The sequence below is a fragment of the Scyliorhinus torazame genome, chromosome 8 (genome assembly GCF_047496885.1).
Source record: "Scyliorhinus torazame isolate Kashiwa2021f chromosome 8, sScyTor2.1, whole genome shotgun sequence".
NCBI lineage: Eukaryota > Metazoa > Chordata > Chondrichthyes > Carcharhiniformes > Scyliorhinidae > Scyliorhinus > Scyliorhinus torazame.
Window position 1 is genome coordinate 123,328,839 of NC_092714.1, and position 16,838 is coordinate 123,345,676.

At 43.9% G+C, this 16,838-nt stretch overlaps 1 protein-coding gene across 1 annotated transcript in view; it reads left to right on the top strand.

Moving 5' to 3' along the window:
- The first annotated feature begins 1,691 nt into the window (after nt 1-1,691).
- The window catches only part of LOC140428092 (gastrin-releasing peptide receptor-like), a 95,842-nt gene continuing 80,695 nt past the window's right edge, over nt 1,692-16,838 (top strand). Inside the window, exon 1 of the mRNA XM_072514137.1 lies at nt 1,692-2,405. Within this exon, the coding sequence (XP_072370238.1) occupies nt 1,816-2,405 (590 nt within the window). The 5' untranslated portion in view covers nt 1,692-1,815. The remainder of the gene's footprint in view (nt 2,406-16,838) is intronic.

The window sequence follows — 16,838 nt, forward strand, 5'->3', positions numbered from 1 at the left end:
CTGTCCCTACTCCACTCCGAGGTCCCCACCTGCTTCAAGAAGACCACCATCATACCGGTACCAAAGAAGAACCAGGCAACGTGCCTCAATGACTACCATCCAGTGGCCCTGACTTCAGCCATAATGAAGTGCTTCGAGAGGTTGATCATGAAGCGCATCACCTCCATACTCCCAGAATGCCTTGATCCACTGCAATTAGCATTCCGCTGCAACCAGTCCACATCAGATGCCATTTCCCTGGCTCTACACTCATCCCTAGAGCATCTCGAAAACAAGGACTCCTACATCAGACTGCTATTTATTGACTACAGCTCCGCATTCAACACCATAATCCCAGCCAAGCTCATATCAAAGCTCCAAAACCTAGGACTTGACTCCTCACTCTGTAACTGGATCCTCGATTTTCTGACCAACAGACCACAATCAGTAAGAATGAACAACAACACCTCCTCCACAATAGTCCTCAACACCGGGGCCCCGCAAGGCTGCGTACTTCGCCCCCTATTCTACTCCCTGTACACACACGACTGCGTGGCAAAACTTTGTCCCAACTCCATCTACAAGTTTGCTGACGATACGACCCTAGTGGGCCGGATCTCGAATAACGACGAGTCAGAATACAGGCAGGAGATAGAGAACCTAGTGGAGTGGTGTAGCGACAACAATCTCTCCCTCAATGCCAGCAAAACTAAAGAGCTGGTCATTGACTTCAGGAAGCAAAGTACTATACACACCCCTGTCAGCATCAACAGGGCCGAGGTGGAGATGGTTAGCAGTTTCAAATTCCTAGGGGTGCACATCTCCAAAAATCTGTCCTGGTCCACCCACATCGACGCTACCACCAAGAAAGCACAACAGCGCCTATACTTCCTCAGGAAAGAAAGGAAATTCGGCATGTCCACATTAACCCTTACCAACTTTTACAGATGCACCATAGAAAGCATCCTATCGGGCTGCATCACAGCCTGGTATGGCAACTGCTCGGCCCAGGACTGCAAGAAACTTCAGAGAGTCGTGAACACCGCCCAGTCCATCACACGAACCTGCCTCCCATCCATTGACTCCATCTACACCTCCCGCTGCCTGGGGAAAGCGGGCAGCATAATCAAAGATCCCTCCCACCCGGCTTACTCACTCTTCCAACTTCTTCTATCCGGCAGGAGATACATAAGTCTGAGAACACGCACAAACAGACTCAAAGACAGCTTCTTCCCCACTGTCACCAGACTCCTAAATGACCCTCTTATGGACTGACCTCATTAACACTACACCCTGTATGCTTCATCCGATGCCAGTGCTTATGTAGTTACATTGTATATGTTGTGTTGCCCTATTATGTATTTTCTTTTCTTCCCATGTACTTCATGATCTGTTGAGCTGCTGGCAGAAAAATACTTTTCACTGTACCTCGGTACACGTGACAATAAACAAATCCAATCCAATCCAGACACACTGGACTATCATATGGTTCTCACATTTTGAGATTAAAAGGGACATTGTAGGGTAGGATTGGGGTGGGGGAGGGTCAGCATTGAGGAAAGAAGACTGCTCAGACTGCCATGGGGTAAAGGTGCTGACTGCCCTGCAGCCTGGGATGCTGCCAGGTTGCTGTGTATGTTATAAGGGGGATTGCTGGCTCCTTCACAAGGCGCTGATTTATTTCTCCAGTAGGTGGCTGGTTGCACCGTGGTGTGAGGATGAATTTCCTTGCTCTCAGTGACAAGTTCCTTCGTACAGCCCGTTTTAAGCGGCGAGATGTGACGCCAGTGCGGTAAAGCTGCACACGTCTGACAGCCCGGGGAGCTCCCACTTTAAATGTGGCCGCGGCCAATCTCCCAGCCACACTGCAGAGAGGACAAGACACGATGGGAGGGAGAGTTGAAAAGCACCGAAAAGCTTCATCCGACTGCTGCCGACAGAGGGAAACTCGTCCCAATTGAGAAGAACAAAATACCCATGGGCTTGTCCCCCAAAAGTTCAGCCGAGGGGCACCGGGGCGCAATGACTGAAGGCAACTTCTCCCGCCTGGACTGGGAGTTGCTGGAGTTGAACCAGTCCCTCGTGGACAGCAGCCCGGCTCTCGACCCTGATGCCCAGGACTCCCCCTTCCTCTACACCATCCCCGCCGTCTACGGACTCATCACCCTGATCGGGCTGGTGGGCAACGTGACCCTCATCAAGATCTTCTGCACCGTGAAGTCCATGAGAAACGTGCCCAACATCTTCATCACCAGCCTGGCTCTGGGGGACCTGCTGCTGCTGCTCACCTGCGCCCCGGTGGACGCCAGCAAGTACGTGGCAACCGAGTGGATCTTCGGCCGGGTGGGCTGCAAGCTGATCCCCTTCATCCAGTTAACCTCGGTGGGGGTATCTGTCTTCACCCTGACAGCGCTGAGTGCTGACAGGTAGGTCACCTCCTCCCTCCCTGGAGATTCCTTTGAATTTCCACATGCCCCAAGTTGGGAATATTAAAGTGAACTTTGCCAGATTCGTGGGGTGGGGGGGGGGGGGGGGGGGGGCTGATAACGCCCCCAGTCTGCGGTATGTACTCTGTGCAAGGCAGCCTAAATCTGGCAAGATAGCGGCTTCTCTCTCCGGGTTTATATTAACCTCAGTGTTCAGTGAATGGAAACCACTGCACTTTTCAGACTTTGCAGCAACAGCTTCAGTGTTTGCTTGTATCAAATGTTATGGTGAACTCAGATAAGAGGGACTGTAAGGCGGAACTTGCGAGAACAGGTTGGGAAAGACCCTGGAGGACGCTGAGCTCTGTGGTCTGGATGAAAGTCGTATTGGGCGAGGGGAATCCCGGAGTGAGGCAGCCTGTCAGTGGGAGGGGAGGGAGTGAGGGGGGAGACAGGGCTGGATATTAATGCCCTCAGGTCAATCGGAAATCCTTCAAATCATATATTCACCTCCTGCCCCTTCCAACTCTCTCAACACGGGCCAGGCTCGGAGACGGCTGTGCTCACATGTCAAAGGGGATTGGGTCGGAATGGAAACCACCCTGAAAATTTAACTGAATCGGACATTTGGCGCCGAAATGTTTCCCGCTCTGCCGGCGCAGTCAGCCAGGAGCGGCTGCTTCGATCCATAAACCGTGCTCCACAACCGAGTCATTCTTTGTTCACACTTTCGGTTCACACTCTCATCAGAAATGTTTCTCACAGTCCCATGTTGCAGCCCACAATTTGCACCTCGTCAGGCGAGACAGATAAAACACACGTGTTGTGTTTATTGTGTAGGTCATTTACATTGAATGGATGAGCAAACCAGCAGCTCCGGCTCCCCAATAACTTCCCTTCAATTAAGTTGCTAGTTCGGAGGAACCCACTGTGTCTGCCCCTTCTCTCTCCCCTCCCCCCAGCCACTGTGGAGGAACATTGATAACCAACAGAAACACTGTTATTGTGATCTGCTGGTCTGCATCACACCAGGTCAGTCGACAATCCAATGTTGCCCACTTTACAATGCTGAGATATGGTTCAGATCATCCAGGCTTTGGGGAGAGAGATTGGTGAAAATAGCTGGATAAGGCATTGAACAGGCGCCTGCAGCACTAACGCGTGTTTTCTTTTTGTTTTGGTGCTGTCACTGAGTCACAGGCAGTGGATTATCAGGATGTTGTATCTTGTTAGGAATGTGGAATATTGGGAATGGAGATTCAGGGCTAGGTGAGGGTGTTCTCCAGGGGTCTCTGCGCGGTGTCTGCTTTTATTTACCACATGCAGGCACGGCCCATTTGCTGATGACACGATATTCCAGCTGAGATGTTGCCCGAGTTCAGCGTTTTAGATCGTTGTTCGTAATTTAGGCAGATAACAATATTAACACAATGGAAAGAGTGCAGGATCGATTCACTAAGATCTTGCCCAGTTAAAGATAAGCGTGAGACTTCAGAAGCTGAGACCCTTCCCCCTGTGATGGATGAGGGAGAAGCTGATCAAGATGGTCAAAACATTTGAATGGTTAGGATAAGATAACGAGAGTTTTTCTTTCACATTGCCAGTGAAGTGGTAAAAAGACAGCACAGATTTCAACATAACAGGAATCAGTGGGAGAGGGTGTTTGCATGATGAATTCTCCGGTCAAAGCTATTATTTGGTGCAGAGCCCCAAGCTCTTTAATTATAAAAGGAATTAAATAAGTTGCTTCAAAAGGTACAAGAAGTAAGCATGAATAGGGGGATTAGGGTCCAAAATCTTGGCATTTTCAAGCTAACACCATTAGGGGAGCTCCATTATTTCTTTATCTTTATTGCCATACAATGGAAAGCACATAGGCACAGTATTAAATAGAAAAACATCAACATCAGACCATACATACATATATAAGGATCACACGTCACGCTATGTTTGTAACAAGTCTTCTAAAAGCCACAACATTTTCAGCATTCAAAACAAACTCAGACAAAGCATTCCAAGTATCAAGAATTCGATGCAAAATTTTGATTTTATGAATATCAAGACGTGAAGCAAATTTCTGTAGTTTACACTGATGACCACCCAAATATTGCAGTTGCAAGTAAAGAACTTTTCAGGCTTAGAGATAGTAAAACCATGTATCAATTTATAAACTTCAACTTAATGAAAAATTAATCTTTTCTTCTCAAGATTGTAATCAAAGAATCTTAAATGCTCCTCATAAGGTATTCCCTTCATGCCTTCCATTTTCCTGGTAACAGGTTTTTGCACTCTCTCTTTACCCCATATATCTCTCTGAAAGTATGGATTCCAAACTGAAGACCAAACTGGGTCAAGGAAAAAAGGACCATCTGCACTTTGACAAGGCAGCTAGAGATGGACAATGAACACCGTCTTGTTTCCTCCCTAATTAAGACATAGAGGGCTGATTTTGACTTTAAATAATATTGCAAAATGGGTAACAGGGAATTGACTTTTATTTCTATTGAAGTCAATGGGACAGGTGTAAAACAGGCTGCTGATCCTTGATCCGTTCTCGCACAAGGTAAAGATCTATCCACTAGTGGTTTTTGTCTCAGTTGTTGACAAGACTATGTTTCTAATCATGATAACCATGCTTGTTCATTTTATTTGCATTTGTTGACATTTTCATGCCATCCATAATTCGTTGCAATAACTTGCAAAGGACGGACAGGCTATTAAACCAGACACTCAGTTTTTTCCTCAAGTGGTTGCAATTTAACAACATGGACAGATTTCAATGAATTAATTTATGCAGTCTACTCTGAACCCAATATTTGCAAAATAAAAATGTGATTTGAAACTGTGCAAAAACATAACTTCGCTTGATTCAATCGCCTGGAGAATTCACTTTCTTTTCAAAGAACAATTAGAAATATTAGAATAATCTGATTATTTATAATGATCATTACACTCCTTTGGCACTGGATAACGGGGCTGGTGTAGCACAGTGGGCTAAACAGCTGGCTTGTAATGCAGAACAAGACCAGCAGCACGGGTTCAATTCCCATACCGGCCTCCCCAAACAGGTGCCGGAATGTGGCGACTAGTGGCTTTTCACAGTAACTGCATTAAAGCCTCCTTGTGACAATAAGCAATTATTATTATTACTACGTATAAGGTAAATTTGCTTTAGTCCCAGATGACCATATACTGCTTTCTCCTTTGAGGGCCTTCATGAATAACCTCAGCCGGTATGGGAATTGAACCCATGCTGTTGGCCTTGCTCTGCATCATGAACCAGCTGTCCAGCTCACAGTGTTTGAAAAGTGTCACTGCCCTCTATGCTATTTGGATATTCACATGAAAAGAGCTCTGCTTGTGTGTCTAAGCTTGCTTGCAAAAAACTCCTTTTCATTTAAGTTCAGCCTAAGGTGCAAGAGGATCTGCTAGCTGAATCTTGCAGTCTGAGACCGTATCCATAGTTTGAGTTCATGAAATAGAACCAGAAAAGCATTGGGAGCACTCAGCAGGCCAGGCAGCATTTGAGCGGAGACAGAATGCCTGACCCGCTGAGTGTTTACAGCCTTTTCATTATTTATTTCAGATTTATACGACTTTTCTTTTGCTTTTGTCTGAGTTTTTGATTTCACTTCAATGATTGTGACATGCAAACTGCATTGAAACTACGATCATGCAGCAAGGAATTTGATTTAATGTCACGTATACAGAGGTACAGTGAAAAGTATTGTTCTGCGTACAGTCCAGACAGATCGTTCCATACATTAAAAAAACATAGGCCATACATAAATACAAAACGTAGAGATAATGTTAGTGTTAGAATTAAGTTTTAAAAGGTTAGTACGGTTATAAGAGATGTAGAAAGAGGATCTGTGGGTAAGAGCTCGCAGACAGTTGCCACGCTCTGGCGCCATGTTGGAAGAATTGATGATTACTTTGAATATTTATTGATCAGGGATGCAGAACTTAACTTAAAAAAACCACACACACCAACATTGCGCACAAGACTGTGTGATTGCACATAATTAGAAAACTGGTCCAACTGCTGGGTGTATGTAAGCAACAGATGTGAAACTCACCCTGGCAGGTAGTTTCACGTTACTTTGGGTATGCACAGATTGCAGTATAACTCCAGATCAGAAGACATTTTTCAAGTTCATTTTCAATGAAACTTTTTGTTTTACAAATATTAAGAAGTAGTTCCTCAGGAATCTTGGTGCGAAGCACAGTCACCAGTATAACTTTGATTGGTTGACTGAGTTTCACAGATCTTAGTCCCAAATTAGCATATTCCCAATGATTTAAATGATACAACACAGTGCTTCTTGTCTTATTTGAATCCTGCTCCTCAAGAGTAGCACTGTGGAGACTTTAGATTATGCAAATTTTTGCACACATATGCACTTCCCTTTAAGCAACATCCCTTTCAAATATATTTAAATACATTGCTCAAGTCAAGTTTATTTCTATGCTGGATTATCTTCTATTATGCCAACTCATTTTGTTTATTATGTTCATGGCAAATATATTGATGTAATTTGGATAGGAGCTTTGCAGTTCATTGTAAAGATTAATAAACTGGATGCCACATTGGAAACCTGCACAGACAACTCATGCATAATAATCAGTTTAAATCAATCCCAAACAAGCATTGAGGAGTTGTGAAAACAGATAGAAATAAAATATTCTTACTGCACATCATAAGTACATTTCTTAAAGTGTGGAGTATTTTTTAGAGTGTGTTTCATATATGTTGGCACCGTTTATTGATTTAAGTATCATTAAACCCCTGATTAGCGTAACACATTATGTCCAAATGCTGGTCTATCAGCAGCAGGATGGGAGTTATGCCTGCTATGAGGATGCACCCCTGACCCCAGCTGATATTCTGAATTAAGGCCTCTTGTGTTGGGAGGAACACAGAGATTGTAGGGACAGAGATTGGTCGTGGCAGTTCTTGAAACCAACAGTAATGCAATGTCTTTTCGATGGGATGCTGAAGCGAGGCCCTGTCTGCCCCCTTAAGATGGATATAAAAGATTCCACTGTTTCAAAGAAGGACAAGAGAGTTCTCACCCCATGTCCTGGCTAATATTTAACCCTCAAGCAACACCTAAAACAGATTATATGATCATGTATCACATCGCTGTTTGTGGGACATTGCTGCAGCAAAGTGGTCACCGGATGTCCTGCATTATCTCTGTAGTTGCACTTCAAAAATATTTCATGGGTTATAATGCAATTTGGGACATTCTGAGTTTCTGCAAGTTTCAAAAAAGGGCATAACTTACATACAAAATATAGCACTTGGCCTTCATGCTGATTAAAGAACTACACAGTAGGTTTTGCCTACTTAGCTTAACTGACCACAACTTTTAACTTCCCAATCTTCAACTTGCTTAGCAATTCTGGATGTCTGAGACTCGCATGCATCCCTGTCCATAAAGAATTATTCTGCTGCAAATAGCATATCTCAGTCACTTCCATGCTGCTGCATTGCACACACCCATCCAAGAGCACAAGTATTGGAAGCACCCTGTATTTCCCAAAGGAATTTCCAGATGTAACCAAATACCAACAGGGTATCTCCTGAAGAAATTCCCTCAGCATATCACTCATGTTAGATTAGGCACATGCCTTCATTTGCTTGGAAAATATCTATTAAGCATTGAACCTTAAACGTCCAGTTTCGATCTACCCCTGTAGTTGATATGGCCAGCAGCCCTCAGTCTTGTGCTTTGTCCATTAAAACTTTAGTTACACTGCAGCTCCCAGTTTCAGGTTGCTATCTGTGAAGCTGGACCTGTAACCAACGTACAGAGTAACACTGCTGACTGGCCATTGTCACAGCTATAAGAATAAACAGATATTTGCATTTATGTAGTGCCGTTAACATAGAAAAAGCATTTTCAAAGACACTTCATAGGAGTGAAATGAGGCAAAACTTGAGAACGAGTCAAAAAAACTGTTGACTAAATACTTCGCAGTAAAGGTAATTTTAGTGAGTGTCCTAAAAGGTGACAGAAAGGTGGTGAGATTCAGGGAGAAAATTCCAGAGATTAGGACCTAGTTAGCAGAAAACACATTTGTGATGGATCAGGGGGCTAGAGTTGAAGGAACACAGTTTTCAGAAGTTAGTAGGGCTGGAGAAATTTAAGGTAAAGTCGCCACAGTCCCAGATCACCATAAGCCGCTTTCCCCTTTGAGGGGGAGAGCTGACTGGTGGTGATTTAACCTGAGGATCATCACATCTCAGGCAAGGAGCAAGGTCGAGAAGCAAGGCCTTCATGAATAACCTCAGCCGATATGGGAATTGAATTTGAGCTGCTGGCCTCACTGCATCACAAACCAGCTGTCTAGCCTATAGGATGGTCAGGAAGGACAACGTCAAGAGGTGATTTGAATGTAAGGTTGAGAATTTTAACTATTAGAGGCCTCGGGAGACCAAGGAACCAATGTAGATCAGCAAGCACTGGGACAAGGGCTGACCATGACTGTGTATGCCAGGATATAAGCATCAACCTTGGTCTAAACGTTAATACAGGGACTGGATTCCAGAGATGAGGTGTGAGTGACAACCCTTGACATAAAGCCAACATTTCACTGAATGTAGCATCAAGATGTTTTTATAAAATGGAAGTCAATGACAATTAGGAGGGGAAGTCTGCAGTGGCTGAGTCTTGACTCACTCAAAGAAAGATAGTAGTAGCTATCAGAGGTCAGTTAGCTCAGCCCCAGTGCAACGCTGCAGTATTTCCTCTGGGTAGTGTCCAAGAACCAGCCATCTTCTGCTGCTTCATCAATGACCATCTCTTTATCATAAAGGCAGAAATAGGAATGTGCAGCGATGGGGCCACAGCTGTTCTCTTTATATATTAACGATCTAGATGACGGGACTGGGGGCATTCTGGCTAAGTTTGCCGATGATACAAAGATAGGTGGAGGGGCAGGTAATATGGAGGAGGTGGGGAGGCTGCAGAAAGATTTAGACAGTTTAGGAGAGTGGTCCAAGAAATGGCTGATGAAATTCAACGTGGGCAAGTGCGAGATCTTGCACTGTGGAAAAAAGAATAGAGGCATGGACTATTTTCTAAACGGTGACAAAATTCATAATGCTGAAGTGCAAAGGGACTTAGGAGTCCTAGTCCAGGATTCTCTAAAGGTAAACTTGCAGGTTGAGTCCGTAATTAAGAAAGCAAATGCAATGTTGTCATTCATCTCAAGAGGCTTGGAATATAAAAGCAGGGATGTACTTCTGAAGCTTTATAAAGCATTAGTTAGGCCCCATTTAGAATACTGTGAGCAATTTTGGGCCCCACACCTCAGGAAGGACAAACTGGCACTGGAGCGGATCCAGCGGAGATTCACACGGATGATCCCAGGAATGGTAGGCCTAACATACGATGAACGTCTGAGGATCCTGGGATTATATTCATTGGAGTTTAGGAGGTTGAGGGGAGATCTAATAGAAACTTACAAGATAATGAACGGCTTAGATAGGGTGGATGTAGGGAAGTTGTTTCCATTAGCAGGGGAGACTAGGACCCGGGGGCACAGCCTTAGAATAAAAGGGAGTCACTTTAGAACAGAGATGAGGAGAAATTTCTTCAGCCAGAGAGTGGTGGGTCTGTGGAATTCATTGCCACAGAGGGCGGTGGAGGCCAGGACGTTGAGTGTCTTTAAGACAGAAGTTGATAAATTCTTGATTTCTCGAGGAATTAAGGGCTATGGAGAGAGAGCGGGTAAATGGAGTTGAAATCAGCCATGATTGAATGGTGGAGTGGACTCGATGGGCTGAATGGCCTTACTTCCGCTCCTATGTCTTATGGTCTTATGATTGCACAGTATTCAGTTCTATTCACAAGAACTCAGATAATAAGACCATAAGACATAGGAGCGGAAGTAAGGCAACCCCGCCCCCTTTGCCCACCTCTCTGTCTTTTCGATAGGTTGTGAATCCCTGGATGTTTAAATGCCAGTCCTGAACCCCCTGCAACCACGTCTCTGTGATGCCTACCACATCATACCTGCCAGTCACAATCTGGGCCACAAGCTCATCTACCTTGTTCCGTACACTGCGCACATTTAAATATAGCACCTTTAATTCTCTATTGACCGTCCCTTTTTGTTTTCTTAGTGTGGTGGACCTTGGTTCACTGAGCCTTTCCATACACTGTGTTATATTTTGTGGGATGGGGACTATCGTAACCTCTCCTGAGTTCTGTCTTTTCGTGCTTTTTTGTATTCCTAAGCAGCTACGCTTCCCACTGATTACTTCACCTCTTGGTTCCCTGACTTTCCCTTCCCCCCCAATCTTTAGTTTAAAGTCCTATTGACCACCCTATTTACTCTTTTCGCCAGAACACTGGTCCCAGCTTGGTTCAGGTGGAGACCATCCCAACGGTATAAGTCCCCCCTGTCCCAAAACTGATGCCAGTGTCCCATGAAAAGGAACCCCTCTTTCCCACTCTTTCAGCCACGTGTTAACTTCCCTTATTCTTGCCTCCCTATGCCAATTTGCACATGGCTTGGGCAGTAATCCGGAGATTATGACCCTTGAGGACCTGTTTTTTAATTTGAATCCTAGCTCTTTATAATCTCTAAACAGGTCCTCTTTCCTAGATTTGCCTATGTTGTTGGTACCGACATGGAGCACAACAACTGGATCCTCCCCCTCCCTCTCCAGTATCCTTTCAAGCCGGTCAGAGATGTCTCGCACCCTAGCACCGGGCAGGCAACATACCATGCGGGACTCTTTATCCTGCTCACAAAGGATACTATCTATCCCCCTGATAATAGAATCCCCAACAACTACAACTTGCCTATTTACTCCCTCCCCTTGAATGGCCTGCTGAACCATGGTGCCTTGGTCAGCTGAGTCATCCTTCCTGCAGCCCTGTTCGCCATCCACACAGGGAGCAAGTGCCTCATACCTGTTGGACAGGGTCAAGGGCTGAGGCTCCTGAGTTCCTGACTGCTGGTTCCCTTTACCTGCCTGACTTGCAGTCACACCTTGCTGTCCATGGCCACTGGCAGGATTTAAACTACTTACTCTGACAGGTGTGACTGCCTCCTGAAACACAGTGTCCAGGTAAGTCTCCCCCTTCCGGATGTGCCTCAGTGTTTGCAGCTCAGACTCCAGCTCGTCAACTCTGAGCCGGAGCTCTTCGAGCAGCCAACACTTACTGCAGATGTGGTCGCTGCAGCTCGCAATGGGATCTGTCATCTCCCACATCAAGCAGCTCAAGCCCATCACCTGACCATCCAGCTCTAATTAATTAATTAGTTTAATTTAAGTTTACGAGTTTAGCTGTGTTTTTTAAAAAATTTGGGGCAGATTTACTATCAACCAATCAGATCACAGCTTCCCTCTGACGTCACTTTTGGAAAAAAAACTGGAAAACAGGAAGTTACCATTAGGTTTTTATACTCAGAGACTGCTCCTCCTCCTCCGAACGGATCCCGAAATAATGCCCGAAGAAAGAGAGAGAACAAAACAGTAGGGAAAAACGTAATGTAGCAGCATATATCTAGACACAGCAAGGTCAGGTTTTGGATTGATAAATGGCATGTAACAGGTGTGCCACGCAGGTTTTATACACACAATACTACCCCCAACAAGAGAGAGGCTGACCACCCATAACCTTTGATTATTTTATTGACTATAAACTCAATTGAACCAACTATATAACCTCATAAGAACTAACCACACAGACGATGGGTGTTCCATGGGCGTTCTACGTCAATTAGTTCACCTTTTAATTTTGCAATGCCCCTCCACAATGTGCAAGCCAAAAGTCAGGGGTATAATGGAATACTCTCGACTTTCCTGGATGGGTGCAACTGCAATGACAGTCAAATATCTCAACATAACCCAGGACAAAGCAGCCTACTTGACTGGCACCTCCATCCGTCAGCTTAAACATTCATTTGCCCCACTACCAGCACAGTAAATCAGCAGTGCGTACCATCCACAAAATGCACTGTAGCAACTTGCCAAGGCTTTCTTGGCAGCACCTTCCAAACCCGTGACCTCTACCACCCAGAAGGATAAGGGCAGCACATGCATGGCAATGCCATCACCTCCAAGTTACCATTCAAAGCACACACCGTCCTGATTTGGAAATGTATCATCATTCTTTCACCATTGCTGGGTCAAAATCTTAAACCGCCGTCTAACTGCATTGTGGGAATACCTTCGCCATATGGACTGCAGAAGGTTAAGAAGAAGACCCACCACCAGCCTCCCAAGATCAATGAGGGAGGAACAATCAATATCACCAGTGACCCACAAATCTGAAAATTAAACAAAGTAAAACAGCAATAGGATTAGCTGGCATCTTGCAATCTACCATTATCATGTTAAATACATTCCTCATCAAAGCGAGCTTTTATCTTGACTGCTCCTCGATCAAAGAGTAAGTGTGACTATAAATCAGATAAATCCTTCATGTTCTTTCTCAAAATCAGCTGTATGTATTTCGGAGTCTACATCTCACTACCTCATAATCCTGACATAGTTTGCCTTTGGCACAATTGTAGGCAAACTGCACATACTACCTGAAAAAGTGATTTTAGCTGAAGGTGGTAATTTATTCATTTATTTCAGATAACATTAATAAACTGCTTGAATTTTGAATATTTATTTTGTGCGTTATGATGAAATGTGAGCCCTTGACTGAACATAATGCTGTTACTCCCTCACAGTTGTTACTAAGTCCATGCACAGATTGTGTACCTTGCTCCGGGTAAAATATAAAATAACAAATAATGATTCAATGACCCTGGGCACACACCGTTAACACTCACTCAGCTGACTGGAGTTCCACAGCACTATGTAAAACATCCACTTGTTTTCTCTTCTGAATGTATATAAACATGTTTTTTGAAACATTTAAGTCCCTGCACAATACACTATGATAGGCAAATCCAAATATTAGATTTAAAATCTGTTCTGTCAAAACTCCCATGGCACGTGAGAAGTTTCACGTAAACAATTTTTACATTTCCTATTGTCTGCTTGAGTGGAAATATTTTAATTGACCATTGTAAGTTAAAGGAAGACGCAATTTTATACACATGTACGCTAATATTGCACAGTATGATCCCAAGACCCACATGTTTTCTGAAAAGTACGGTCGTACAGGAATAGGGCAAAACAGAAAGTAGGCAATATCAAACTTTGACAAAAGATCACCTGGACTCGAAACATTAGCTCTTTTCTCTCCTTACAGATGCTTCCAGACCTGCTGAGATTTTCCAGCATTTTCTCTTTCAATATCAAACTTTTATCTTGCTTTGTTCTTTAGAAGAAGGATGGCAATTTCACGATGTTCTCATGAGTTATATTAAGCAAAATGTTCTTGCTCTGATCAAATTGCATTCTGTGTTTCCTTATGAAAGTGGCTACACTTCGGAAGCACTTCATTGGCTGTAAAGAGTTTTGTAATGTCCTGAGGCCGTGCAGTGTATTGTATAAGTGCATATTCTTTTGTTTACTCTCAAAGTTATTTGATGTTCCAAGGTGAATGCAGCTCGGAAGATTATGCTTAACTAGATAAGGTTCATTGAGGAGATGACTGATATGTGCACAGGGAAATAAAGTAGTACATATTGAATTTCAGAAAACCTATGACAAGATACCACGAAGGACACCATTAGGGAAGATGAAGGGTATGAAATTAGGAAAGGCGAGCAAATTGGATTAAAAGCTGTTTGGAAATGATAAAACAGAGAATGAGAGTTAGAGGGCTTCAGAAATAGAAATGAAAAACAGTGGCCTACAGAGGTCTGCTTTCAGACTGCCTCAGCATTAAACAGTAGGTGCAGTAAATAATTCCGAGGACCAAAGGTAATGTTGCTAAAATGATGGATGGGAAAGATAGTAGCAGATAGAATTCAATGTCAGTAAATGTGAGGTGGCACATTTGTTAGAAAAATAATTATACTCTGAACAGGAACAGTTTGGTGATGTGGAAGAGCAGAGGGACTTGGGGGTTCATATTCACCAGCTATTAAAAGCAGTATCTGAAGTGGGAAAGGTTTAAAAAAGTGAAATGAAATCACAGTTTGAGGGCAAGAGATTTAGAACATTAAAGCCATAATGTAATGGTGGATATATATAATCCATAATGGGATTATATTTGATGTGCTGTGCATTTTTCGGATCCAAACTGCAGAAACAATATTGTAGCAATAGAGCAGTTACTGATTCATTACAATGTTGCCTGGTATGAATCCTCAGGGCTACGGGAAGATTTGGTAGTGGTGTTAAGATAGAGTAGATAAAGAGAAATTGTTTCCAATGGCTGAAGGGTTGATTACCAGAGATCACAGATTTAAGGTGATTGGCAAACAAATCAGAGCTGGCTTGACAAAAAACATTTTTACGCAATGAGTTTGCAGGAATTTGAATTCAGTGCCTGCATGGTGCTGTGGGTACTGTAAGGGCCCTTCCTGTTGCTTCTCTTATTTCCAATTTCTTGTACTTTGTGGTTATCTTTTTGATCCATGGACATTTAATAGACATATACCTTTAAGTCGAGCAAAGGACGTGAGAAATTCAAAAGTTGCAAAATCGTACACTGTGGTATTGGAGATTTAGCTTTTGAACTCAAACTTTCTGGCACCCGAGATATCCGAAGGATTCGGTTCGATTGGTTGGCTGGTGGCCAATGGATTGGCCAAAGGCCCGTATTCTGCCTGGCGACAGGCGGTGATTGGGCCCTACCTGTGTGGGATGATTTTCAGAGAACCCAGGACAGGATGTCGAGTCCTGGACACAGAGAGGAGAATCTGTGAGCTGCTGTCTCTCTCTTTCTCCAGAAATGTTGCATATCTGCTGTTTTCTGATCCTGCAGAGAAGTTCTTGAAACCTGAATAAATCTACAGTGGAAACAGACTGGAAGCAAAAACCTCCAAGTTAAGGCCTAGACTGAAGAAAGGTGTACTGGAAGACATTCAACTGAAACAGAGACTTTATCCTTTTCATTTTCTTCACACCCCTCTTTCCCCTCTGTGTTTATCTGTCTTGTGTGTGTAGAGAGGCTGAGTGTGAGTTAAAGAGGGGGGTTAGGAATTAGATAATAGTTAACCAGTTATATTTGCTGCCTATTTGCTCATAGTTATTTCTATTAATAAAAATTAATTGTGTTTGAATTTACAAAGCTGATGACTGTAGTTATTGGGCAGCGAAAGACCAGAAACTCTGGGTACTTTCTAAGAATTAATTGTTAATTTCAACTGTGTTGGAACTCCGGGTCAAGTGGGACTGGAATTGACTGCGCACTGGCCTTGGGTGTTGTGACAGTATTGATTGAATAGTACCCTTTAAAAGGGAATTGGATAAATACTTGAAAAAGGAAAAGTATGGGGCTGCATGGAGAGAATTGGGTGATCTAGATTAACTGGATAGCTTTTCAAAAAGAGGTGGCACAGACTCATTGGGCCAAACGGTCTTTCTTTGTGCCGTGCTATTTTATGATTCCATGAAATACAAATGGAAAACCTGGGGCTGTTTTCATTAGATGAGAAGAGATTAATGGCTGTCTGTGTAGAGGTGTTTAAAATTATGAAAGTATGGGACAGTTTCTGACAATTTGGGGGTCTAGAGGAAAGGGACATAGATTTTTTTACAATGTAAGATTTCGGACCAAGAGCAAGAGAAACATCTTTTTACAGAGAGGCTTGTGATGCTGTGAAATACACTACCAGGATTAATGATTGGGGTCTGTGATATTATAGGTATTACGGTACCTGAGAGACGAAAGCACCATTGGTAGAACCTATATGCTTGCTATTGGCTAGAGTGTATAATAGCTCCGCCCTGATAGGCGGGGTAAAAGAACCCGTGCCGCCCCAGCAGCCCTCATTCTGTACCTGAGCTGCTGGGGGAAACATTTAGCTTATTAAAGCTTTCAGTTGGACTATAATCTCGCTTTAGTGGTCATTGATCGTGCATCAATTTAATAAGCTAGATTTTAAGAAGAAAGGATGGAGCCCCGAATCAAGCCAGAGTGTCTGCAACTTAGCCCCCACGCTGCGAACTCAGCGGCAATCTTTAAGCACTGGCTGGCGTGCTTTAAAGGGGTATCTTGAGACAGCCGAAAACGCACCCACGGGAGAGCAGAAACTGCACGTCCTGCACTCAAGGGTGAGCCCGGAGATTTACACCCTCATCGAGGAAGCGGAAGACTTTGATGAAACAATTGAGCTGCTAAAAGGACACTATATTCGCCTGGTAAACCAGGTCTACGCCTGGCACCCACATGCAACAAGGCGACAAACCCCTGGGGAATCGCTGGAGGAATTCTACTGCGCACTCCTGGTGCTGGGAAGAAGCTGCGGCTGCCCGCAAGTTTCGGCGAGCAAACACACGGAACTCTTAGTCAGGGATGCTTTTGTGACACAAATCTGCCAGCGCCTGTTAGAGAA